This window comes from Haliotis rufescens, unplaced genomic scaffold (genome assembly GCF_023055435.1).
Source record: "Haliotis rufescens isolate VD_foot unplaced genomic scaffold, xgHalRufe1.0.p SCAF_2, whole genome shotgun sequence".
In the NCBI taxonomy this organism is placed as follows: Eukaryota; Metazoa; Mollusca; class Gastropoda; order Lepetellida; family Haliotidae; genus Haliotis; species Haliotis rufescens.
This window is the reverse complement of record NW_025963890.1, coordinates 10,453,939-10,481,769: the sequence shown is the minus strand read 5'-3', so window position 1 is coordinate 10,481,769 and position 27,831 is coordinate 10,453,939. Positions and strand designations below refer to the sequence as shown.

The 27,831-nt window shown below is 41.7% G+C and overlaps 2 protein-coding genes across 5 annotated transcripts; both read left to right on the top strand.

Annotated features, from left to right (window-relative positions):
- Positions 1–163: 163 nt before the first annotated feature.
- On the top strand, positions 164–2,398 carry LOC125382026 (carotenoid-cleaving dioxygenase, mitochondrial-like). Its single transcript, XM_048399632.1, has 2 exons — positions 164–979; positions 2,221–2,398. Exons 1-2 carry the CDS (start codon positions 880–882, stop codon positions 2,370–2,372), a joined length of 252 nt encoding a protein of 83 aa, XP_048255589.1. The 5' UTR covers positions 164–879; the 3' UTR covers positions 2,373–2,398.
- Positions 2,383–26,000, top strand: LOC124136145 (beta,beta-carotene 15,15'-dioxygenase-like). 4 transcript variants are annotated; one of them, XM_046501961.2, is made up of 11 exons: positions 2,383–2,495; positions 10,991–11,088; positions 11,952–12,210; positions 12,509–12,647; positions 13,838–13,979; positions 17,024–17,235; positions 18,177–18,422; positions 18,948–19,050; positions 20,278–20,384; positions 21,235–21,349; positions 22,826–26,000. In XM_046501961.2, the coding sequence occupies exons 2-11, from the start codon at positions 11,010–11,012 to the stop codon at positions 22,975–22,977; spliced, it is 1,554 nt and encodes a 517-aa protein (XP_046357917.2). In that variant the 5' UTR covers positions 2,383–2,495; positions 10,991–11,009; the 3' UTR covers positions 22,978–26,000. The 4 variants fall into 4 exon arrangements, with proteins under 4 accessions (XP_046357917.2, XP_046357916.2, XP_046357915.2 ...); XM_046501960.2 differs by lacking the exon at positions 2,383–2,495 and adding an exon at positions 7,547–7,657; XM_046501959.2 differs by lacking the exon at positions 2,383–2,495 and adding an exon at positions 7,602–7,689.
- The last annotated feature ends 1,831 nt before the right edge of the window (positions 26,001–27,831 follow it).

The following is a 27,831-nucleotide window of genomic DNA, read 5'->3' as shown; positions in this document are numbered from 1 at the left end:
TATACAACACACAATATGCTTCATTGTATTTTCATTGGGGTTATTTCCAGATGCAGCCAATGGTGTAAGAATGGACCTACCCAAAATCAACTACGCCTACAACACAAAGAAATACAGATATTCCTATGGATCAGGAATGATGACAGACATACCATGGGTGGCTCACTTTGTACCATAAATCATAAAATAGTAGAACAGCCTTAGAAATGATATATTTCAAAACTAGTCCAGAGGACAAGTGTCATCCTTATTTCAGATATTCCTGCTTATTGTAGATAGTCCTGCTTTTGAATAAGCGAATTTTTGTACCATGTTTACATTTTCAGTCAGTTTTATTCAGTTCCAATTTGTACCTATATTGAAGCATTGAGAACTGGTTCAGAATCATCACCCTCAAATACTACCAGTCAATGAGGAATATTTGAAATCAGGGTCTAAGCTTGTGAATTTGGATCCATGATGGTAACATGGCATTTTAGAATTCAACTAGTCATTTCATCAGTGGTATGGAATCTAGGCAATGACTTAGTTTGATAATCACTAGAAAACAAAATAGATTAACTTAAGTGATACTTTCAGACTGTTGCGCATATTCAGATACAATTTTACCTGGTGTGCACAATTTTGGTTTTCTCAAATCCCTTTATTCTGTCTGGTTTGGCCCATGGGGATTCCAGGCTACAATAGGTCCCCGGCAACCAGCTTGTCGTAAGAGACGACCTATAGGATGATCAGACACAGTGACTTTGCTTGTCATCGTACCCCCATAATGTGAATCATTGCTCATATTTGTCACCGGATTGTCTGGTCCATAATCCTGAATGCGGACTAGACAGCAATCAAACAAAAATTGTATGGTTTCAGCTGACAAAGGTTGACATGAAGACGAGGACCTGTGTCCACTGGAGGACAGAAGATGGAGATCAGCCTGGGGAACCGGTCTTCATAGCCAGGCCAGGGGGAACGGAGGAGGACGATGGTATGTGGCCGTCATGTTGTGTAGAATCATGTAAACATACAGGGCAATAAGTATCTTGTGAGGACTGCTGGGGGAAGGGAGGAGGACGATGGTATGTGGCCGTCATGTTGTGTAGAATCATGTAAACATACAGGACAGAGTAAGTATCTTGTGAGGACTGCCGGGGGAAGGGGGGAGGACGATGGTATGTGGCCGTCATGTTGTGTAGAATCATGTAAACATACAGGACAGAGTAAGTATCTTGTGAGGACTGCCGGGGGGGAACAGAGGAGGACGATGGTATGTGGCCGTCATGTTGTGTAGAATCATGTAAACATACAGGGCAGAGTAAGTATCTTGTGAGGACTGCCGGGGGAACAGAGGAGGACGATGGTATGTGGCCATCATGTTGTGTGGCATCTTGGTAACGCCTAGATACAGGGCAGAGTAAGTATCTTATGGATTGCCGAGTGGATATTATTCTCTGAATTGTCAACTGGCTGGCTTTGTGTATCATCATACTCCTCAGAGTGAATGAAGGATTTCAGCTATCCTCTGCTTCGGTTGACTGACCCAGACCACGTCCCTCTTGTTAAGTGATAGAAGCAATTTGATTGTTGTAAGACTCATAAGTGTTTTTGGTCGACTGCTGCAACTAGTGGCTGGCTGGCTGTATAGTGTGTCATCGTACCCGTGAATTTGATGGAGGATTATGATCAAAATCAGGTAACTGACTTCTCTGGAACTGATGGCCGTTTCACAAAGTGATTGTTGTGTCACTGATCGACCCACGAGGGTGCAGGGTGTCTGAACTGTTATTTAAATACATAACTGTATGCGCCATATTCTTCAAACTTGCCTTCTTGGTTTTGCAGCTCAGTATTTTGTCTGCACATTTTAGAGGGCAATCAACACAATATCTAAGAATCATTAGAAAAGGATTGATCGGCCAGTCAACAAAATCATACATAATCGAGTATATCATCAATTTTTTTATTATCATTATTATTATTTTAATTTTTATTATTATTATTATTATTATTATTATTATTATTATTATTATTATTATTATTATTATTATTATTAATAATAATATGATTATTATTATTGATGATGATGATGATGTTGTTGTTGTTGTTGTTGTTGTTGTTGTTGTTGAGTCAAATGACAAATGCAGACATATCAATCTGTACCCTGGTCTCTCCTCCTTCAGTCTTTTCACTAAATGTCAAATCAATACTGAATCTTTCTGTATGTTCCAGGTGTAATTCTGTCCCCTGTATTCCCGACGAAACCCGGTCGCAAGGGCTTCCTCCTGGTGCTTGATGGGAAGACATTCAAGGAACTGGCGAGAGCAGAGACGCCCCCTGGTGTCAAGATGCCGATCACATTCCACGGGTCGTTCATACCCTGAGGGAAACTTGAACCAAAGATATCACTATGGCATTGACAGCCACAGTTGGCAGTAATTTCTTAGCTTTACTTCACAATAAGTTGTGGGAATACGTCCCGCTTGTCCAACTTAAAAAGATATTATGTAAGCATTACTTTGTTGGTTTTTCTTGATGTGTATTAACTTTTGTTATATTTGCTTTTTATTACATTATTTTGCATGACCAACCTCTTATCATACGTATTTCTGTGTAACAATGAGCTAGTATTATTTTGCATCGCGTAACCTCTTATCATACTCATTGCATTGTTACAATGAGGTGGTATTATTTTGCATCGCCTAACCTCTTATCATACTTATTGCGGTGTTACAATGAGGTGGTATTATTTTGCAAAGTCTAACCTCTTATCATACTTTTTGCAGTGTTACAATGAGGTGGTATTATTTTGCAAGGTCTAACCTCTTATCATACTTATTGCAGTGTTACAATGAGGTGGTATTATTTTGCATCGCCTAACCTCTAATCATACTTATTGCGGTGTTACAATTAGTTGGTATTATTTTGCATCGCCTAACCTCTTATCATACTTATAACAGTGTTAAAATGAGGTGGTATTATTTTGCAAGGTCTAACCTCTTATCATACTTATTGCATATAAAATGAGGTGGTATTATTTTGCAAGGTCTAACCTATTCTCATACTCATTGCAGTGTTACAATTAGGTGGTATTTTTTTGTTTAATGCGAACATTATTGTTTGTTTATAACGAACAAGCTTATAACGAACTGGCGGGAAAAAACGAAATGTGTTTTGATCCCGTCCAGTTGCTGTATATATGCTTATACATGTATATGCTTATAACGAACTATGATTTTAACGAACTAAAATTAGTGGTCCCTTTGAGTTCGTTATAACCGTAGTTTACTGAATATTGTAGCGCATTATGAAGATGCCGAAAAGAAATTCTGTCAAAACTGTCTTCCTTTTTCCATTCAAAAACCGTGAAGTCCGACGCAGTGCCTGGATGATCGACACATTTCCAAACATTGACACAGCTCACCATACTGATACTGATGTGCAAACCACAATCTCATTCAAATCAGATCTTAGTTCTCGTTACAGCTGAACAAAGATCCAAAATTTGAAAACTGAACAAAACAAATTCTGGAATGTCAAAATACATGGATGATATTGTATGACGCTACTTCTCACTACAGCTGAACAAGGTGAGGTGAGGTGAAATTGGGTTTAACGTCGCGTCCAAGATTATTGCACTTATATAGCGACGTGCATGCACGTGTATGTGTGTGTGTGGCTGCTTGTACTAGTCCGGACTGATGCCGATTTATAGTGCTAGCTCACTGAGATACCATGCCGCAGTTTAACATGAATACCCCACTCAGACACAGTATACTGACTCCGAGCCGACCAGTCCTTGTTTTAGCCCCTTAATGCCGAGCGCCAGACAGGGTAACAACAAGTACAATCTTTTAACGTCTTTTTGTATGACGCGGCCCGGGATCGAACCCTGGACCTACCGCTCTCCGGGCGGACGCTCTACCACTACAGCTGAACAAAGATCTAAAGACATCCCATTACGGGCAGTGCTTTGAAATATTGATTCAAAATTTGAAAGGTGAACACAACCATATCTGGAATGTTAGATAGATGGTTTATATTGTAAGGCGGTACCCCACACGGGCGATGAAAAGTCTCTTCCGTTTCAAAAAAGTATCCCATTGAAGCGAGAGACAGCCGCACAGCCCGTAGCTGTCGTTCGGCATACTCTGTGTTGATTTTTTCGAGGTTGCATGATAAGAAAACACATTCCGATTGTTACTTTCCCGATCTGGTAAGCGACGCTCTGATTGGTCGAATGAAAGGTCGTGTCTGACGTGACCCGTAATGGAATGTCCTCAGATCTTTGTTTACAGGTAGCGCGAACTATAAAATCTGATTTAATAAGATTGGTGCAAACAGGCGATTCAGATGTGAAGCCTAGATACAAGCAAAACGTTACTACTGGATCATGGTTAATTGTGGTGATTATGATCATGTACAAAAGTAATGTTGAAGTGCTTGTCCCATGACGCAGTCAATACTTGGTGTAACATTAAAAAATATATTGTATGACGAGTATGATCCCCGGCCGCGTCATAGCAAGAGACATTAAAAGATGGTACTTGTCGTTACCCTTCCTGGCGCTAGGCATTAATGGGTTATAACAAAGACTGGTCGGCTCGGAGTCAGTATACTGTGTCTGAGTGGGGTATTCATGTAAAACTGCGGCTTTAGTCCGGGCGCGCACACACACGCAAGCACGCACACGCAAGCACACACACGTGCATGCACGTCGCTATGAAAGTGCAGGTCTCAGACGTTTACCACTTCGGTGAAACCCACGAGCACGGGTATGGTGCTGACAAACCTAGAAACATAATCGGGGCGAACCCGGATTCAAACCCACAATCATAGGTTTCTGGCGTGCCCAAGGGACGCAACTCTGCACAGCGAATCGCGGCGCCTTAGACGACTGGGCAACCCGTGCCCCCTAAGACTATTAATAGGTCGATGTGACAAGTCGACAGTAGAATTCTCTAAAAGTCGTTTGATAGAACTTGCTTACAAGCAAATAAACTTGTCAAAGCTAGGTAAGCATAGCCAAATCATACATTCTCATGTATCGATTGTCACAGCACAACTGAACAGTGATGTTACCTTATATAACCTTTTTCACCGAGATTCATTAACACTTGTTTGAGAAAAAGGTTTATCTTAATTTGAAAAACCTGTAACATCCCTCAGAGGTGGATGTTTTTGACTCAAGAGGTGCTAACTCAATAAAGCTCTTTTTCTAAGTTTCTCGGTAGTTTCAGGAGATGGTCGACCAACTCGTCTCTAGCAGGACTCCTAGCTTATATGGTAGAGGTATACCATGGGATGCGCTATAAAATCTGAGTGCGAAAGATCGGGCGTTCGACCCAAGCCGCGTCATTCCAAAATACGTTAAAAGATGGTACTTGTTGTTACCCTGCCTGGCGCTCGGCATTAAGGGGCTCAAACAAGGACTGGTCGGCTCAGTCAGTATCATGTGTCTGAGTGGGGTATTAATGTTAAACTGCGGCATGGTATCTCAGTGGATTAGCACTTTAAAACAGGCATGAGACCTGACTAGTACAAGCAGCCACACTCACGTGCATGCACGTCGCTATATGAGTGAAATAATCTTGAACGCGACATTAAACCCCATTTCACCTCACCTCACCTCTGTTGACTTCCGGATATAACGATTGAACGTACTATCTATTCTCTATACAACAAAGAATATTAACAATTCGGGGTGCAACCATCCAACACACCCAATAATATCCCGGCGCAAAGCCTCTCAAGGCATCCGGCATACCAATAAATTTGTCTCTGCATAGGATCCAATTAAGAACTCTTCGGTCAGATCAGTGTGCACAGTTGTTGTTGTTGTTGTTGTTGTTGTTGTTGTTGTCGTTGTTGGTGGTGGTGGTGGTGGTGGTGTTTAACCCCACACTCAGCAATATTTCAACTACATGACGGCACTCCAGTGGTTGATATCATGAGCATAAGTATACGCAATTGGAATAAGCTGACATGCATCAATCAAGTCAGCGAGCCTGACCACCCAATCTCGTTATAGTCGCCTCTGACGACAAGCATGGGTGGCTGGCCTGAAGTCCAGGTATAACCCGGATTTTCAAGAGCTTTTTCAACTGTCACTTTTTATGTTTTTACAAATTACTTCCTGGCAATATATATACGATCACATATCGAGGACAAGCTCAAATATCAATATTTACAATGAAACCGAAACTGTGCTAAAATATCGATAGTATCGATAGATGTAGTAAAATTACCATCAGAAAATAACAGTTTGGTGTGTAATCAACATATGTCAAACAAAACCCGATAATACACGTACAGACATAAGTTAGGGCTGGGACGAGTCCAAATTTACTACCCGGGTACTCATCCCCCTATTACCCGACCCTACCCAGGTACCCGCTGTAAGTATCAAGAGATAGGTACAAAATGTCCGATTAGGAAACGTTAGACCGTACTCCTGTCAAAATGTATTTAGATACAGGTCATGCATACACTGAAGTTGACTGAATTTTATCTTTATGCAAACATATGAAGTCAGAAGGAATGTGTGCATAGTCGGAAAGAAATGTGAACATTTGTCATTTATAGTGTAACCATAGTGTTCTAGATAATTTCTGCCATTAAACAATATAATCACGTGACTAACCACGGGTCCTGGTAGTCCTGTGGGTATCCGGGTCCTGCTCAGTACCCACCCGACCCGAGTACCCGAGTTACCCGCCCCAGCCCTAACAGAAGCTTTATAAGGTGGTACGCGATGGGTTTTTTTAGCGTTTTTGAATATATTATGAGCGCTTCGCACTTCAAGTATTTTCAGGCTCGTGATCAACTCCGGTCTTTCCGTGACAAACCGTGTAGTTTACGGAAAGAAGCGAGTGGTGACGAATGGGGTTTAAAGACACATTAGAGTTACTTCCCTTCAGTTAAGTAACCACAAGCTCCTCACAGCGATAGTCCGTTCCCGGAGCTCTCTATACTATCGCTGCCACCAGTCAAAACTCCCCACTGTGAATAGGTGGCCACAACCATGCTTGGAGTTGAACTCGCAACCGAATGACCGTTTTGTTTACAAACAAGTGACGACTGTCGTGACGCCGAATACACTTATAGCTGCTAAATTACTTTCTTCGTTTGTCAATTTGAATTTCTGTTTCATTAAAACTATCGTGTTATTGATATAGTAAGAATGTAAGGGAGAAGTTGGTTGGTTTTCCGTTAGTCTGCAATCTCGAGCCAATCTGATTATCAAAACAACAAAGTAAATTCATCTGGAAAACATGGTCAGTCGTAAACCTTTTAAAAAAAGAAATATGATGGCATTCCCAAAGACATAAACAAAAGTATAAACGTTACTACATTTGGGGTTAGAGGGCAAATTTCAAGATTCTTGTAATGGCCGCGCCCACACTGGTGGCAGCGATGTTACCGAGAGTGTAACGAAGGTGTCACGCGCTGGGAAGGAGCTTGAAGTAACCACAAGCTCCTTCCCAGCGCGTGACACCTTCGTTACACTCTCGGTAACATTATCGCTGTGATGAGCTTGAAGTAACCACCAAGCTCCTTCCCAGCGCGTGACACTTTCGTTACACACTCGGTAGTATAGAGAGCTCCGCGAACGGACTATCGCTGTGAGGAGCTTGAAGTATACCCATCGAAGACTGTCAAGCGTACGGTTAGTCTAGAGCCTACTGTTAACTACATACAGTAAATACCACTGATGATTTATCGAACTTAAACTGACATGGTTGTCAATGCATTGTTTCTATATTTTTATTCACTGTGTTGACAGTTCGGACAGATGCACTTAATAGTTCATCTGTTGAGTGTTTTCTCTAGGCCTAATGCATGCAAGAGATCAAAGTTCACTTGTCGATACTTTCTTTCAAAGCTAGATCTATGTAGGCTACACGTGTACATTGATTAAGTTAGAGACTAGGGCTGGGACGAGTCCAAATTTACTACCCGGGTACATACACCCCTATTACCCGACCCTACCCGGGTACTCGCTGTTGGTGTCAAGAGAAAGGTACAAAATGTTCGATTTGTAATAGTTTGACAGTAGCCCTTGCAGAATGTTTTTAGATGCACGTATAAAACGATGTGGTCATGCATACACTGAAGTTGACTGAAGTTTTAGCTTTGTTCAAACATATTTAAGTCAAAAGGAACGCGTTCATAGCCATGAAGAAATGCGAGCATTAGAGATTTAAAAATGTCGTGTAACCATGTAGTTATATTGTGATTTTTTTGTCATGAAACAATATATGACGTGACTAACCACGGGTCCGGGTAGTCCTGTGGGTACCCGGGTCTTACTCTGTACCCACTCGACCCGGGTACCCGAGTTACTCGTCCCAGCCCTATTAGAGACCATGTACTGGTTTGTGTTTTCTTATTCACAATAGAAAATGTTTACATTGTATTGAAGTATTTATGATTTTATCTCCAGATAATAAATGAAATATACAAATCTAGATGTAATTAAAAAATGAAATGATAAAATATATAGAGGTTATCACGCGAGTGTGTTTGGGGATGGTATATATCCTGCATTAGGAACAAACATTGTATTTAGCGAGCCTTGGCGAGCTAAATACATAGTGTTTATTCCTAATACAGGATATTTTCCATCCCCAAACACACAAGCGTGATAACCTCTTTATCATATAATGTCATTCTTTAATTCAGTGCTTCAAAATCGCTTTCCTGGAATGCGCGCATTAATATTTATTACGTCACAGGGTAAGTGATGTGTCAGTCGGACAGTGACAGTAGCCAATATAGTTCCAACTGAAATCTGTTTCTTACACAGTGGCGAAGAAACATATACGCAAAACAACAATTGTTTTTATTTGCCTTTTGCGGCAATCCATCAGTCTGTCCGCTAGAGTAACTGCCCTTTGTCAAAGGGAAGCTACTCTAACCCTAGTCTTTGAGACTTCACAGCCACGCTCAGATGTTGTTGACAGTCGACCTGTCCTATCATAACGTTAAGTGCAGACAGATGTACACACAGCGACAAGACGAAACAAGGTAACAATTCAAACATATTTCGGCCAAATCCAACTATTTTAATTTGTGGAGAAGGTTTCAAGCCGCAGAGGTCTACAAGCACAGATATGGCTACTGATCCCGCTTGGCTAGGCCTCGTGCGCTCGCAAAATTGTTTCGAAATTTATATCTCCAAAGTTGCCAAAACATAAAATGCCTTAGCTACATCACAGATTTTCAGTATATTAGACTGTTCTTTTGATAATGATAGCAATTATCCCTATAGTTTATCCCGATTCCCGATGGTTAATTCTGACTCGACCGCCGAATGACGAGGGCGACGCCATGTTTGTTTTTAAACAGTAAAAGTAGTCCCTACTTGACCTTTGATATTTGCATCTCTATCTGCATATGACCCCAACGGATATCATTTTTATCTGTTGGCTTTATCCTGCCAGGAAACCTACCGATTATATGATAAATAAGTGTATGAGTGAGGTATAGTGAGTTTAGTTTTACAAATTACAGCCAGAGTGAGCACCTGTTCAGTTTTGGAAAAAAGCTCGAAGGGATTTTGCAGGGGCAAAACTGCCACTGTAGCAGGAAAGCAATTGCCTACACCTGAGAAAAAAACATAATTTGTTTTTACACCTAACAAAAACACATTTTTGAAAAAAAGAGTAAACCTTAATTTACCATCTATGCTGAAAAGTTTTTATTCAAACTCAACACAGTTGAACATGATATTTATTGTCTAACTGGAAAATCGGAATTTTTATGGTCTTTAGGATTTTAGTGGTAGATGGTTTATCATAGCTGTGAAAACCCTGGTCACAATGCCAGTGAGTTGCTTGGGTGCTTCATGCCCTCATAAAATTGGTTTTGCTTACACTTACAGAGCTACAGATAAGTCCCCCCCCAAAATATTCAAAACCCAATTACGATCAATTAACTTGGTACAGAAAGGCATGCATTAAATGAAAAACTCACATGTATAACAACAGCACGGGTAAATACCCATTGAAGCTTTTTCAGCATGTGTACAAAGGAGCTAATTTCCGAAACACAATTACGAGTTAATTTACTTTCCGGGCTAAGCCTATATATTTAGAACAGTTATATACATCTGAAACATTATTTCATTTTTTTTAATCTTAAAATGTTCACTAATTTGGGAAAAACCCAATAGAGTGATGAATAGATGAGTGAAAAAATATTGGTTACCCTATGAAAAATGTAATAACCCAATTAAAATAGAAACCCTAGAGTAAAAACTCAATTGCTCAAAAAGTTATCTGGAGATCTGACTTAAAATTAGCCTAGTTATGCCCCTGCTTTGATATTTACCACTTATAATTATAACACAAATAACACATGCACAGCAATGCCCCAAACAAACCCAAGTAGCATCTTTTAACGTCTTTTGGTATGACGCGGCCGGGGATCGAAACCCCTGACCTTCCGCTCTCTGGGGGAGGCCCTACCACTAGACCACGGAGGCGGTCTTGAGATGTTAGAGCTGATATTAGGGCCTGATGGAATTCATCAGCGGCTCTTTCCTCTCACATTAGGGGGCACGGGTGGCCCAGTCGTCTAAGGCGCCGCGATTCGCAGAGTTGCGTCCCTTGGGCACTCCAGAAACCTATCATTGTGGGTTCGAATCCAGGTTAGCCCCGATTATGTTTCTAGGTTTGTCAGCACCATACCCGTGCTCGTAGGTTTCACCGAAGTGGTAAACGTCTGAGACCTGCATCACTTCGGGCTTTCCTTCCACATTAAGCCGGCACGCCGGGATATAACTGGAATACTGTTAAAAGCGGCGTTAAACTCAACTCTCTCAGCGCAGATCTTAGATTCAATCCCTGATCTTAGAGTCCCTTATAGTCTTGCTAGCATCCAGTTAAAGATCTATCTGATCTGTGGCACCTGAGACAACTGGCCCACCCTTGTCGTCTGTGAGTTATGAGACAAATTATATAATTCTTATCAAACTTCTGATGACTCTTTGTTTCAGTGGATGCTCATTTGAAACTATGGCCGACGACTTGCCAGCATGGTTAACCTACAAGCCCGGCGACCAGCTTGAGAAGCCAGTGGATACAAACATCACAGGTAAAATAAGGGGTGACAATTGGTCTGGAAATCACTATTGCGATAACTATTGATATTGAAAGAAACTATTGCGATGACTATTGATATTGCAAGCAACTATTGCGATAAATATCGATAGTTTTCAGTGTATCATTTTAGATGGACTTTCGGCATCCAACATGTTTCTTGTCAAGCTTATTATTTTCTTTAACATAGCCAAGAGACTTCCAAACACTCGATTTTCCACCCAAGTTTGTCACAAACTCCACTTGACTGTCACCCTCTACCATTTTACTTAAGAAAGATCGGTTGCTAAGCATCAAGGGCAGTTAACTCTAATCCACACTCGGCTGCGTTCGTGAGCGTGTTTCGGTGACTCAATCACATGATATGGTAAATACAATCGAAACTATCGATATTCCTAACTGAAATCGATACTATTGATCGAAATTGATTTAACAATCGATTTATTGACTTTTAAGTGCTTACCAATAGCAATATATCGATATTTCGATGTATCGTGACACCACGATTCACACTTAGCTCAAAGATCATTATTCTTCTGTAGACTTTTCTGAATCTGATGCAGGTGTGATATCATGATCCGTCTGTCATTCTCCCATATTTACCGGATGGGATATGAAATTGAATTGAGAGATACCTTATTGACTAACACTACTACCTTGACTGTAGATGGCGGTGTGGAAGGGAAAGACTTCCATACCTACACTGAACTTATTTATCTGTGAACTCAAATTGTTCCTACAAGTTTCAACTCAATGTCAATGTCATGCAATTGCAGATTAGATTCATTGTACATGCCATGTCTTGGAAAAAATGCTTAAACTATATTTTCTTATTCACTCCCTCCTTTCACAATCCAGGGACAATCCCACAATGGGTGACGGGGACCCTGTACCGGAATGGGTCTGGGATGTTCAAGGTAGGGGAGACAACTGTGAAGCACCTGTTTGATGGCCTGGCTGTCCTTCACAAGTTCACCATCAAAGACGGAAAAGTTCAGTATCAGAATAAGCTCTTGGACACTGAGACACTTGGAAAATGCCTGAAGGCTAATCGACTAGTCATTGGTCAGTTTGCAACAGCTGCATACCCAGATCCCTGTAAGAGCATCTTTGCGAGGTATGGGAGAAGATCGAGGGTCAACATTGCAAATGTTACTTGTGTTTTTCTGAATCACAGAAGCAAATAAGAGACAAGTCTTTATTCACTAGTTTAGTTTTACTTTATGACATTTGGATACAATATTAAAATACCTCTGAATTTCAGAAAATATGGACTTAACAACTATTCAAAGCTGTGGACGAACATAATGTATTTCCCCAGTTTGCCAGCCATAGGCACTTAGTTAAAACTCTGAGATGAACCCTGAAGGAATACAAGTGTTGAAGTATGTTTATTCAGTCCGTTTTGTTTCTAGGTTTTTCTCCTATTTTTCCCGGGAAATGACAGACAACACAGCAGTGAACATCGTCCCCCATGGCGATATGCTACTTGCCTTTACGGAGTCCTCAAACATCAATATTGTCAATCCCGAGACACTCACAAGGAAAGGATCGGTATGCTGACTTCAAGATAAGGGCATTACAAGTTTCTAGAGGAAATTCTTGGAACTATAATGATTGTTATATATTGACATGCTCATTATTAAGATACCTTATGGGTTCTGTCTATGGTCCATATGTCTTATGAATATCAATGCAATTAAATACTCTTCTCCAAAACTAGGACCACCTCTGTTCCCTAGTGGTAGAGCGTCCGTCTGGAGAGCGGAAGGTCCGGGGTTCAATCCCATGACATTTTTAGATTTTACTTGTTGTTACCCTGCCTGGTACTTGGCATTGAGGGGCTAAAACAAGGACTGGTCGGTTCAGAGTCAGTACCGGTATATGGTGTCTGAGTGGGGTATTCCTGTTAAACTGCGGCAAGGTATCTCACTGGGTTAGGACTGTAAAACTAGCATTAGCCTGGACAAGTAGAAGCAGCCACACAAACGCAAACACACATGCATGCACATCGCTATAGAAGTGCCATAATGTTGAACATGATGTTAAACCCCATTTCAGTTCAGCTTTTATCACGACATATTACATATATTACTGGTCACAGCAAAGTAGCCTTGCCTTTCGAAAATTCAAAATGGCTCAAACATATTTAATCAAGCGTTTGATTTCTTTGTTTATGATATTTTTTCCCCAGACCAGGGTCAAATTATCAGTAAGAAAACTAAAATGTGTTTAGGAGAGGCATTTCTGAAAAGAGATCTTGCTGAGTAACAAAGTCAGGTAAAGTAAAGATATCGCAAAGCAAAGGAGTACTTTGCTTCCAATGTGGATCAATTTTGAACATATGTTTCCTTCTGAACTAGTAGTAGTTAACAGATTTGGGCTGAAGAAAAGACTGTTCTCGGAAGTTAGATTGAATTCAATATTAATGTTATATTTTTGCAGAAACCTGAAGAAATTGAACCTTAGAAAAGTTAATGACCAGGGACAAAGTTTGAGGTCAATATTGAATCTGTTAGGTCCATGAAAACAAAATTCTGCATCAGTGTCATAACATGTGGAAAGCTGTCAGTCAATCAATTTATTTCAGTACTTTTAGACCTCAGCTGTCAAGGATTAAAAGGAGAAATTGATGGGCTTAGTAGTGCCAGTGTCTTGGACTTCCGCTATTTTCAGTAACTGAAATCAAATACAATAGATGTGCCAGATTTGAACCTGTATGTATTTGGTGTATTCGTAACAAGATACCCCTTGGGCACATTGTGGCGGTGCACATCGCCACGGCTCACCCACACATGGACTTTGACGGCACCATGTACAACCTGGCAACATCATTCAACCAGAAGCAGGCATACAGCATTGTGAAGGTACCTCCAAAAGAAAGAGGTATCTATGTTTTTATGTTTCTAAAGGGGCGGTCGGGTAGCCTAGTGGTTAAAGCGTTCGCTTGTCACGCCGAAGATCCGGGTTCGATTCCCGACATGGGTACAATGTGTGAAGCCCATTTCTGGTGTCCCCCGCCGTGATATTGCTGGAATATTGCTAAAAGCGGCGTAAAACCAAACTCACTCACTCACTCATTCACTCACTCACTCACTTATGTTTCTAAACCTGTTGATCAGGGTGCTGTTCCACTAACTAATCTTAGCGCTAAGACTATTGTCTTCCATACTTAACATAGCCTTACGCCAGTCGTAGCGCTAAGATTGCTCTGTGAAATGACTCCCTGATACTTCTCAAAGTCAAGATGACTCGGTCCAATGTTTTCCAAAACAGAGACGTTGGAAACACATGCTAATGGTAATAGTGATCCAGTGTAATGTCACCTCATTCTGTAGTAATGCCATATATGTCTCACAACTGTGAGTGTTCACATAGGGAGAAAGTGATAATAACTGATAACTGTAGTATTTTAGAATGTCGATAAACATTATGTGTTTTAGGTTTGCGGGTGTTATTGAGTACTCGATGCTCAGAGATTTTAACATTTGAAACCTATGGCGGTTCGAATTGAATTTTCCATGATTTGAATCCTCAAAAACCCATGCAAGTCCCAAAACACATAACATGTATCTCCTAATTGGAGCATAATCCCTCTACAAGATCTTCTTGGACAGAAGCTGTAAGTTACCTGATAGGAGGATAGATGTGAAGTTGAAGATGCAACTTGACATACACATCTCTCAAATAATGAGAGTCATCTGTATTAGTGACCATTTATGATTGGATGGGGGTGCAGGTGGGTGGTAACGGTCTGACACAACAAAAGATGGGGGTGCAGGTGGGTGGGTATGGTTTGACACAACAAAAGATGGGGTGCAGGTGGGTATGGTCTGACACCACAAAAGATGGGGGTGCAGGTGGGAGGGTATGGCCTGACACAACAAAAGATGGGGGTGCAGGTGGGAGGGTATGGTCTGACGTCACAAAAGATGGGGGTGCAGGTGGGTGGTAACGGTCTGACACAACAAAAGATGGGGGTGCAGGTGGGTGGTAACGGTCTGACACAACAAAAGATGGGGGTGCAGGTGGGAGGGTATGTTCTGACACAACAAAAGATGGGGGTGCAGCTGGGTGGGTATGGTCTGACACAACAAAAGATTGGGGTGCAGGTGGGTGGGTATGGTCTAACACAACAAAAGATGGGGTGCAGGTGGGTGGTAACGGTCTGACACAACAAAAGATGGGGGTGCAGGTGGGTGGGTATGGTCTGACACAACAAAAGATTGGGGTGCAGGTGGGTGGGTATGGTCTAACACAACAAAAGATGGGGTGCAGGTGGGTGGTAACGGTCTGACACAACAAAAGATGGGGGTGCAGGTGGGTGGGTATGGTCTGACACAACAAAAGATGGGGGTGCAGGTGGGTGGTAACGGTCTGACACAACAAAAGATGGGGATGCAGGTGGGTGGGTATGGTCTGACACAACAAAAGATGGGGGTGCAGGTGGGTGGTAACGGTCTGACACAACAAAAGATGGGGGTGCAGGTAGGTGGGTATGGTCTGACACCACAAAAGATGGGGGTGCAGGTGGGTGGGTATGGTCTGACACAACAAAAGATGGGGGTGCAGCTGGGTGGGTATGGTCTGACACAACAAAAGATGGGGGTGCAGCTGGGTGGGTATGGTCTAACACAACAAAAGATGGGGGTGCAGGTGGGTGGTAACGGTCTGACACAACAAAAGATGGGGGTGCAGGTAGGTGGGTATGGTCTGACACAACAAAAGATGGGGTTGCAGGTGGGAGGGTATGGTCTGACACAACAAAAGATGGGGGTGCAGGTGGGTGGGTATGGTCTGACACAACAAAAGATGGGGGTGCAGGTGGGTGGGTATGGTCTGACACAACAAAAGATGGGGGTGCAGGTGGGTGGGTATGGTCTGACACAACAAAAGATGGGGGTGCAGGTGGGTGGGTATGGTCTGACACAACAAAAGATGGGGGTGCAGCTGGGTGGGTATGGTCTGACACAACAAAAGATGGGGGTGCAGGTGGGTGGTAACGGTCTGACACAACAAAAGATGGGGGTGCAGGTGGGTGGGTATGGTCTGACACAACAAAAGATGGGGGTGCAGGTAGGTGGTAACGGTCTAACACAACAAAAGATGGGGGTGCAGCTGGGTGGGTATGGTCTGACACCACAAAAGATGGGGTGTAGGTGGGTGGGTGGGTATGGTCTGACACAACAAAAGATGGGGGTGCAGGTAGGTGGGTATGGTCTGACACAACAAAAGATGGGGGTGCAGCTGGGTGGGTATGGTCTGACACCACAAAAGATGGGGGTGCAGGTGGGTGGGTATGGTCTGACACCACAAAAGATGGGGTGTAGGTGGGTGGGTGGGTATGGTCTGACACAACAAAAGATGGGGGTGCAGGTGGGTGGTAACGGTCTGACACAACAAAAGATGGGGGTGCAGGTAGGTGGGTATGGTCTGACACAACAAAAGATGGGGTGTAGGTGGGTGGGTATGGTCTGACACCACAAAAGATGGGGGTGCAGGTAGGTGGGTATGGTCTGACACAACAAAAGATGGGGGTGCAGCTGGGTGGGTATGGTCTGACACCACAAAAGATGGGGGTGCAGGTGGGTGGGTATGGTCTGACACCACAAAAGATGGGGTGTAGGTGGGTGGGTATGGTCTGACACCACAATAGATGGGGGTGACTTATATATATCACAGCTATAAGTGGGGGCCATGAAAAAAATGCACTGTTCTATTTTTTTCAAAATAGTTCTGGATGAAAATTTGTTACATAAAATGGGATGGGGGGAGAATGGCAAAATTTGACAAGAGTTCTAAGACTAATCTCTCCCAAGTACAGGAAGACCTACCCCTTCCCCCCACCCCTACAATACTTGACCAGCCCCTTAGTGTTTGAAATATTATATTTATATTACGCAATGACCTTGAAGTTAAAATCATTCTAGGGGGAGACAACCCCTTCACCCGGGCATCCCTGGTGTCAACCATTCCATCTCGCTGGAAGGTGAACATCGGCTACAACCACAGCTTTGGGATGTCGGAGAACTACTTTGTTGTCCTGGAACAGACTCTGGTTGCCAACCTCTTGAAGTTGTCTGTAATGAACATCTGGGGGGCAGCATTTGAAACATGCATGGATAACTATCCTGAGGAGAAGGTAAGAAACATTATGTAGGAGGTTATTTAGTCCTGAAAACAACGTATTGTCACTTGTGTAGGAGGTTATTTAGTCCTGAAAACAACGTATTGTCACTTGTGTAGGAGGTTATTTAGTCCTGAAAACAACGTATTTTCACTTGTGTAGGAGGTTATTTAGTCCTGAAAACAACGTATTGTCACTTGTGTAGGAGGTTATTTAGTCCTGAAAACAACGTATTGTCACTTGTGTAGGAGGTTATTTAGTCCTGAAAACAACGTATTGTCACTTGTGTAGGAGGTTATTTAGTCCTGAAAATAACATATTGTCATTTTATAATTAGGAGAGCGGACGGATCCTCAGGCCGCCTCAAAAGATGCTAAAAGATTATACTTGTTGTTACCCTGCCTTGTACTTGGCAGTATGGGGCTAAAACAAGGACTGGTCAGCTCTGAGTCAGTATACAGTGTCTGGGTGAGATAGCAATGTTAAGCCTGCCTGCACAGGATGGCATACTGTAAATCTGCAAATTAATGTGTCTCCAAATTAATATGACTGCTGACCCCTAGCCAAAAATGCGACTCAATATCAATGCGACTCCCCCCACCGCATCCCCAGTGGAATGATACATATCCTCACCTTAATCCAATCAAACAACAAATAGCACTGCTTATTAGCGCTGAGTGGAGCACATCCGTGAAAACAATAAACAGTGTTTTCCAAAAACAACACAGAGTATATATGCACAATACACAGAATATTGATCTGGATGTTGGTCACAATAAATTCATTTTGAAGTTGTCATTTTGAACAGAAAACATTTAAGTTTGAGCTAGGTCATTTAAGCATTCTCTTAGCAACAGTTATGTTTTTTTCTCCTCTTAATTTCATTACATGAACCCAGGGCATTGATATTTTTATTTTATTTTAAAGAATTGTTGATTGAAATGACTTTCTTTCAGTCTTTGATTCATCTTACTCGTCGCTCGGATGGAGAGACGATCACGACACAGTATAATGCGGATTCTTTCTTCTGCTTCCACTTCATCAACTGCTATGAGGAAGACAGGCATCTGGTCATCGACCTTTGTGCCTTTGACAGTGGGGAAGCTGTGCGTGACCTTTACCTTCACTCCATCACGCAGAAGGAGCCAAAGTGGGAAAATGCCAAAGTGAGACGTTACGTTCTGCCACTGGATGTCGCGAAGGTAATGTGTGATGGGGGTTTCAAACATAATATGTAATGGTTCGATATTAGTGTTGCTATGCTGAATGTCATCTCATTCAGAATTTGTACCTTTCAAGTCAAGAACAGCTTTGGGCTTTAAATCTCATTCAACATGCTCTTGCAGGTCATATTGCATGGTCATTGTTCGCAAGTAGGCTGATTGGTTTGATTGTTTGTTTGTTGTTTAACGCTGCACTCAGCAATATTGCAGCTATATGACGGAGGTCTGTAAATAATCTAGTCTGGACCAGACAATCCAGTGATTGATATCATGAGCAACGATCCACGCAATTGGGACTGATGATCGTGCATCAACCAAGTCAGCGAGCCTGACCACCCGATCCCGTTAGTCGCCTTTTACGGCAAGCATGGGTTGATGAAGACCTATTCTACCCCAGATATTCACGGGTCCAGTAGGGTGAATATATATTTTAGACATTGATAACATGAAGCTGAAGCTGAATCTGGTTGTATAGATTGTATGTTTGTGATTCCCCAACTGTAGGCAGAATCTGGCAAGAATCTGGTGACGCTGTCCGACACATCAGCTACAGCGGTCAAACAGCCGGACGGCTCCATCTTCTGTACCCCTGACTACATCACCGGAGGTGGGTGACATTTTGACTGAGAACTTGCTGTGGGAAATCCTACATCGTTGACAGAAGATAGAGACACTGTGATCATTAATACTTCATCAGGCTGAAAAAAATAACACCATTGGTGCTCAGGCACTGCCCACATCATCATAAAGTCTGCCGCATGTTTCGGTTTTATTTCCATTTTCCCCCAAATAAAAAAATAAAGATACATTTACTTAAAAACAATGCGATCCAAATATAGCACACAGTTACTTCCCTTTACATGCACACTGCTTTACTGCGCACTCTCGTTTTATGGTTATGGCAGCAATAGGAGTTTGTATGCTAGTTAATATAGAGAGGCCCTTTCCCAGGCTGAGGCTACACAACTGTTTGTTACATACTAGATTGAACAAGCAAAAAAAAACATCGCCCGCCTGCACTATTTTCTCAAAACTCATTGCCTGAAAATCAATTCTTTTATCTTTTAAGCCTTTAGATGTCACCAAGGTTTATAAGGCAAACTGTGTATGTTTATGAAACCAGAATTTCATTGTTTATACCCCATGGGGATTCCAGAGAAGGATCCCGCTATCGTGTGTCCCATGCTGGTTGGCACCCGTGAATACCTGGGTCAGAATAGGTCTTCAGCAACCCATGCTTGCTGAAAAAGGCGACTATCCTTGTCGTAAGAGGCCACTAACAGGATCGGGCGGTCAGGCTCGCTGACTTGGTTGATGCATGTCATCATTTCCCAATTGCGTGGATCGATGCTCTATGTTTTCGATCACTGGATTGTCTGGTCCAGAGTGACTGGCAGAGTGTGTGACACCATGCCCCTAGATCATGCTCATCACTGGTTTGTCTGGTCCAGACTTTATCATATTCAGACTAATGTCATATGGTTGTAATATTGCTGACTGTGTGTTAAACAACGTTCACTCACTCACTTAATGGTGAATAAGCATTACGTCATTTTCATCTGACTCTACTCGCTCTTCCTTTCACACCTGGACAGGTGTGTCCCTTGGGCACGCCAGAAACCTATGATCGTGGGTTCCAATCCTGGTTCGCCCCCATTATGTTTCTAGGTTTGTCAGCACCATACCATGCCTGTGGGTTTAACCAAAGTGGTAAACGTCTAAGACCTGCACCCCTTGGGGTTTCCTCCCCATTAAGCAGACATACCGTGATATTAATGGAATATTGATCAAAGTGGTGTGACACCCAACTCACTCCTCCACTCACTATTTACAGATTCATCTAAAGCTGTATTAATGGAACTTCCAAGAATCAACTATGCCTACAACACAAAGAAATACAGATATGTGTATGGAACCGAATTCTTGACAGACAAGGCCAAGGTAGAGTGTCCTTGCACAGGTTCATAGGGCTTCGAAAAGGCCGCCAATTATAATTCTGCTTTGAAAAAAGCTTCAGAATGAATAATGTGACTTCTTGAAAAAGGCCTTAAAACCTACCAACAAACCCCATCTCAAATTAATTTCCTAAACATAACTACCTTTGTCATTTTATGGTTTCAAATCTTTTTCGTTGAAGTTAAAACAAAAAATTTGCATTCAGTCTATTGTCAGTAGCCACATTAACTCCATCCTAATGATAGTCTGCCCCTGGTTGAGACATAAATAGCTGAAATTGTAAGATTGTGAGAAAAAAATAATAATATGGATGGCCTTGAATTTTAGGGATGGAGCCTTGGAAGGTTTTTCATTCCATTGTGAATTCCGCTTTCATCACTCGGCTATCCCATCTCCATAGGCAGGGCTCGATATAAATATATAAAACAGGCACCAGTGCAACGTATGATTGGAAATGCAACCTAATGTTTATGTCTGCATGCACCAAGTGCATGTCCAAAATATTCATATTTGTGACTAACCTTTTCTTGTCTACACAACATCTTTAAACAGACTCAACAATATCTCTCATACTACCTTTCCCCTCTAAGGCAGGTTACACAGTATTTGATCAAGATCACGTGGACCAATCAGATCTCTTCATTCTGAAATGGAGGTATGATAAGAACACTTAGAACATCCATTCACTGTTCACAAGAGAAAACTGGACAAACTATACAAATTTACAAATGTTTAGTCGGCTTCATAAGGGTGGAGTGTACACTCTATGCACCCTGGAGTGGATCCGCATGTGTAGTGTGAGGTCCACATCAACGAAAAATACTCGTTATTTCAGCTGACCAAGCTGGACCTGAAGACCAAGACCTGTGTTCACTGGCAATCTGAGGATCAGGACCAGCCTGGGGAGCCAGTCTTCATTGCTCGCCCTGAGGGCACAGAGGAGGACGATGGTATGTGCTTCTGGAGGATCCTTAGTCCGTCCACTTATATCTGTGTGTGCCTGTCAGTGCAGTCTGAAGGTCTTAATTCCTATATTGATTTGGCAGTCTGCCGAACCATGTTTTGTATTTACCTTCGTATTTATTACTTAATAATGTTTGGGATCTGTTCATCCTCCAGATGTCTGTCTAGTTCTGATCTGCTGATGAAGTCCTCTGTTTTTTGTCATGTCCTCTGTATGTTTTGGTTGTCTTGTCCCCAGTGTCTTCCTGTCTATTGATACTTCTGTAGGCCATGTCTAAGTGCTTGTCTCTCAGTCTTTTTGTTCTTCTGTGTGTCTGAGTGCTTATCTCTTTGTCTTATATTTCTTCTGTGTGTCTACATATTTGCCGCTATGTCCTTTAGTTCCTCTGTGTGTCTAAGTGCTTGTCTCTCAGTCCTCTAGTTCTTCTGTGTGTCTAAGTGCTTGCCTCTATGTCCTTTAGTTCTTCTGTATGTCTAAGTGCTTGTCGCTCAGTCTTTTATTTCTGTGTGTCTAAGTACCTATTTCTTTGTCTTATATTTCTTCTGTGTGTCCTCTCAGTCTTTTTGTTCTTCTGTGTGTCTAAGTGCTTGCCTCTATGTCCTTTAGTTCTTCTGTGTGTCTAAGTGCTTGTCTCTATGTCCTTTAGTTCTTCTGTGTGTCAAAGTGCTTGTCTCTATGTCCTTTAGTTCTTCTGTGTGTCTAAGTACTTGCCTCTATGTCCTTTAGTTCTTCTGTGTGTCTAAGTGCTTGTCTCTCAGTCTTTTTGTTCTCCTGATGACTTAGTGCTTTCCTCTATGTCCTTTAGTTCTTCTGTGTGTCTAAGTGCTTGTCTCTTAGTCCTTTAGTTCTTCTGTGTGTCTAAGTGCTTGTCTCTTAGTCCTTTAGTTCTTCTGTGTGTCTAAGTGCTTGTCTCTTAGTCCTTTAGTTCTTCTGTGTGTCAAAGTGCTTGTCTCTTAGTCCTTTAGTTCTTCTGTGTGTCTAAGTGCTTGTCTCTTAGTCCTTTAGTTCTTCTGTGTGTCTAAGTACATTCGTCTATGTCCTTTAGTTAATCTGTATATCTAAGTACTTGTCTCTCAGTCTTTTACTTCTTCTATATGCCAAATTACTTGTCTAACTGTCTTTTATTTCTTTTGTATGTAAGTGCTTGCCTCTTTCTATTCTTGGTCTTTGTATATCTAAGTTCTTGTCCCTTAGTCTTCCTGTACGTCTAATTTCTTGCCCTCTCAGTCTATTAGGCTTTCTGAATATCTGAGTGCTTGACTCTCCATCTGTCAGGTCTTCTGAACATGAGGTCCTTGTCTCCCAGTATTTAGGTCTTCTGAATATCTGTCTAAGTAGGAATGTGTGGGTGTTTGGGGGATTTACTCGTATTTGCAGCCATATCAATCTGTACCCTGGTCTCTCCTCCTTCAGTCTTTTCACTAAATGTCAAATCAATACTGAATCTTTCTGTATGTTCCAGGTGTAATTCTGTCCCCTGTATTCCCGATGAAACCAGACCTCAAGGCCTTCCTCCTGGTGCTTGATGGGAAGACATTCAAGGAACTGGCGAGAGCAGAGACGCCCCCTGGTGTCAAGATGCCGATCACATTCCATGGGTCGTTCATACCCTGAGGGAAACTTGAACCAAAGATATCACTATGGCATTGAAAGCCACAGTTGGCAGTAATTTCTTAGCTTTACTTCACAATAAGTTGTGGGAATACGTCCCGCTTGTCCAACTGAAAAAGATGTTTTGTAAGCATTACTTTGTTGATTTTTCTTGATGTGTATTTAATTTTTTTATATTTGCTTTTTATTACATTTTTGCATGACCAACCTCTTATCATATGTATTTCTGTGTTACAATGAGCTAGTATTATTTTGCATCGCCTAACCTCTTATCATACTTTTGCATTGTTACAATGAGGTGGTATTATTTATACCCTGAGGAAAAGACTTGGACCAGGAAGTTTCCATGGCAGTGTCCTGTTGGCATTAGTGATATGGAAGAAAAGCAATGAAATCAGCTTAGAACAGCATTATCTTAATAATTTGATTTGCAAATTCAATTTCCTGGTATTCAATTAAAATAGAAACAAGTATTTACCTAAATATTCTGTCCTCTTACAGAATGTGTATGTAGCAGTAACTGTCTCAGGGCTTGCACGATACTGACTTGTATTTTAACATTGTCAGCAAGGGAAATACATGTGATCTAAGTTGATGACATAAGTTATCGATAGAAACAAACAGTTTTAATCCACTAGTCCTTATTATGATAGCATTATGCAAAACCCTTAAAACGGGCAAATTTCTACTAGTCCTTATGATACCTTAACTATTTGGCCGTTTGGCAAGGACGATAGGACAAGTGCCTATTGTAAGTATGACCTGAACATTAATGTAATAACCCTTTGTTATCCACACCTTATTGGGCAGTTGGGTAGCCTAGTGGTTAAAGCGTTTGAGTGTCACGCTGGAGACTGCTCATGTTACACTATGCTGTAGTGTTTGTGGAAATGGTAAAGCAAGTTCAGGTTTGTATGTTTTGATACAGCATTATTAAAAGCATCTCATGTTCCACTGACACTGGTGTCTGTAAGACATTGATTATGCTGTAGTGTTTGTGGAATCGTTAATACGGTTGTGTTCATTAATTCAGTTATATGATCATAAACCATATGATAAACAAAATATGTATGTCAGGTTTCAGTATCCAACAAGAGTGCCGTCAGTTTAAATCACATCACGATCACAACACACTGAGTTGTATTCAGAAGTGTCATTGCCATCATGTTCGATAATGCCATAATTTTCAACTACACAAGTCGGTAAAATCTTGTTTATTCAGATGCATTTTGTCTGGAACGGCAACTTTATAAAAACAATTGTTGTATACACTTGTTATGCATGTTTTCAAAACATTTTGATGATAATTGTTATGAATCTTGTGGATGAGGACATGGAGCAATTTAAATATATTATGATGTTTGTAGCCATTTGTTCTATTTACAAGTGACCAACTATTTAAGCTCAGTTATTTGTGTGACAAATTGTGGACTTTTTGCTGGGGAAAATCACTTTCATATTAGTTAAAGTCATTATTTTACATAAAGTTTACATCCTTTATATTACATATTATTGCTGACCAAAATGGAATATACCCCACATTTTTTAGTAATATTTTACATATTTTGAATTGTAAAACAATGTTAATAATGAAACATGTTTATATTTTTCTTGTTTTCACATGATAAAGCAACTTTAGTTTTCATATTTTTATACAGCATTATTTAAAGCATTATGTTCCTGATGAAATGTGTGTATTGTAATTGAATATGTTTATTGATTGGCATGTACTATGAAGTGTATGGGGACAGCAGTGACTTGTGTAAGGAATGAGTTAAAGAGAGATGTACTTTGGCAATTATCTTCACGGCGCAGTGGGGTGGCCTAGTGGTTAAAGCTTTCGCTTGTCACGCTGAAGGCCCAGGTTTCGATTCCCCACATGGATTCAATGTGTGAAGGTCATTTCTGGTGTCCCCTGCCGAGATATTGCTGAAATACTAACTTAATCATTAAAAAGACATGTGTTACTTTTTCGCATGAAGATTCAATCTCATTAAAATCAGATCTTGATGCTCGCTACTGCTACACATAGATCTGAGGACATACCATTACAGGTCACTTCTGAACAATGTTTTGCCAACTCTGACTGACCAAAGACTAACAAGAAGTCGACATTAGTCTATCAGAAAGCAGCTTTCTGGTTCTTTATTGCACAATTTTCAAACTGGTGAGACTTTCATTCCTGATTTTTATACGCTTTGAAAAATATCTATTCAAAATTTGAAAACTGAACAAACGACAATTCTGGAATGTCTAACAGATGGTCGAGATTATATGACAGCAATTCAAAAGTCTCGTTCATTGCAAATGTTTATCCCATTGAAGCAAGAGATAGACGATGACTTTGATCAAATCCGTCGTACAGCCCGTAACTGTTGTTTGAAATATGCAGTGTGAAACTATTCAAGGTTGCATGATTAGAAAACAGTTCCGAATGTAAATAATAAGAGCCATGGCATTGTATTGTTGTGTAAAATGTTATACACCCTGACATTTCTGAGTGCAATTGATTCTACACCCAAAGGTATTCTGTAGTGTTTTGTGTTATCATCGAAATGCCTGAATCATGGTTGTATCGAATTGAAGCCAAATTGTTAAGGAAAGCTGACAGTAACCCACCCACCTTCATTTAGACTGGGTGCTCAAAGTTTAAGGTTCACCTGACACAACCTGTGGAGTGATGGATTGTCAGATCTTCAGGCAGAGAGGTATCATGTAGGAGTAAACATCTGAGGTTAATTATATTTGTGCTTTAGCATTGTATTTAATATTTTTAGGAAGGGGTCATGTTGGGTGTAATTGATCTTGGACACTTTTCTTTACACAGAAACATTCATGGCTCTAGGCTGTTCTACAGAAATCTACCCATTGTTCAATATGTTGAGTGACTTTATGATGATTCCTTGTCAATTTAGTCAATATCTCAGTTGACTTTGAAAATGACTTCATTGATCAATGACAATCTGTATTTAATACACAGCTTTAATATATTAAATGTTTGTTGTCATAAATCTCCTTTGTTGCTATACTGTTGCTTTTGTTTTGATTTGCATGTAGTTATTGTTCCTGTAAGTGAGACGTCATATAGCATGAACATTGCTGAGTGCGGCTTTAACCAACAAACAAACAAACAAATCCTTTAAGTGAATGGTGGTTTATTTTGTCATGGATCAGTCCATTGTACTGACAGGTCTTTCTGCTGACACAGGGAGTTCAACCCTGTCATAGATCAGTCCTTTCTGCTAACACGGGGAGTTCAACCCTGTCATAGATCAGTCCTTTCTGCTGACAGGGAGTTCCACCCTGTCATAGATCAGTCCTTTCTGCTGACACAGGGAGTTCCACCCTGTCATAGATCAGTCCTTTCTGCTGACAGGGAGTTCCACCCTGTCATAGATCAGTCCTTTCTGCTGACAGGGAGTTCAACCCTGTCATAGATCAGTCCTTTCTGCTGCCACAGGGAGTTCAACCCTGTCATAGATCAGTCCTTTCTGCTGACACGGAGTTCCACCCTGTCATAGATCAGTCCTTTCTGCTGCCACAGGGAGTTCCACCCATCATAGATCAGTCCTTTCTGCTGACAGGGAGCTCCACCCTGTCATAGATCAGTCCTTTCTGCTGACAGGGAGTTCCACCCTGTCATAGATCAGTCCTTTCTGCTGACACGGAGTTCCACCCATCATAGATCAGTCCTTTCTGCTGACAGGGAGTTCCACCCTGTCATAGATCAGTCCTTTCTGCTGACACAGGGAGTTCAACCCTGTCATAGATCAGTCCTTTCTGCTGACAGGGAGTTCAACCCATCATAGATCAGTCCTTTCTGCTACCACAGGGAGTTCAACCCTGTCATAGATCAGTCCTTTCTGCTGACACAGGGAGTTCAACCCTGTCATAGATCAGTCCTTTCTGCTGACAGGGAGTTCCACCCATCATAGATCAGTCCTTTCTGCTGCCACAGGGAGTTCAACCCTGTCATAGATCAGTCCTTTCTGCTGACACAGGGAGTTCAACCCTGTCATAGATCAGTCCTTTCTGCTGCCACAGGGAGTTCAACCCATCATAGATCAGTCCTTTCTGCTGACACAGGGAGTTCAACCCTGTCATAGATCAGTCCTTTCTGCTGACACAGGGAGTTCAACCCTGTCATAGATCAGTCCTTTCTGCTGACAGGGAGTTCAACCCTGTCATAGATCAGTCCTTTCTGCTGACAGGGAGACCAACCCATCATAGATCAGTCCTTTCTGCTGCCACAGGGAGTTCAACCCTGTCATAGATCAGTCCTTTCTGCTGACACGGAGTTCCACCCATCATAGATCAGTCCTTTCTGCTGACTCAGGGAGTTCAACCCTGTCATAGATCAGTCCTTTCTGCTGACACGGGGAGTTCCACTCTGTCATAGATCAGTCCTTTCCGCTGACACGGGGAGTTCAACCCTGTCATAGATCAGTCCTTTCTGCTGACAAAGGGAGTTCAACCCTGTCATAGATCAGTCCTTTCTGCTGACTCAGGGAGTTCAACCCTGTCATAGATCAGTCCTTTCTGCTGAGAGAGGGAGTTCAACCCTGTCATAGATCAGTCCTTTCTGCTGACTCAGGGAGTTCAACCCTGTCATAGATCAGTCCTTTCTGCTGAGAGAGGGAGTTCATCCCTGTCATAGATCAGTCCTTTCTGCTGACACAGGGAGTTCAACCCTGTCATAGATCAGTCCTTTCTGCTGACACAGGGAGTTCCACTCTGTCATAGATCAGTCCTTTCCGCTGACACGGGGAGTTCAACCCTGTCATAGATCAGTCCTTTCTGCTGACACGGGGAGTTCAACCCTGTCATAGATCAGTCCTTTCTGCTGACAAAGGGAGT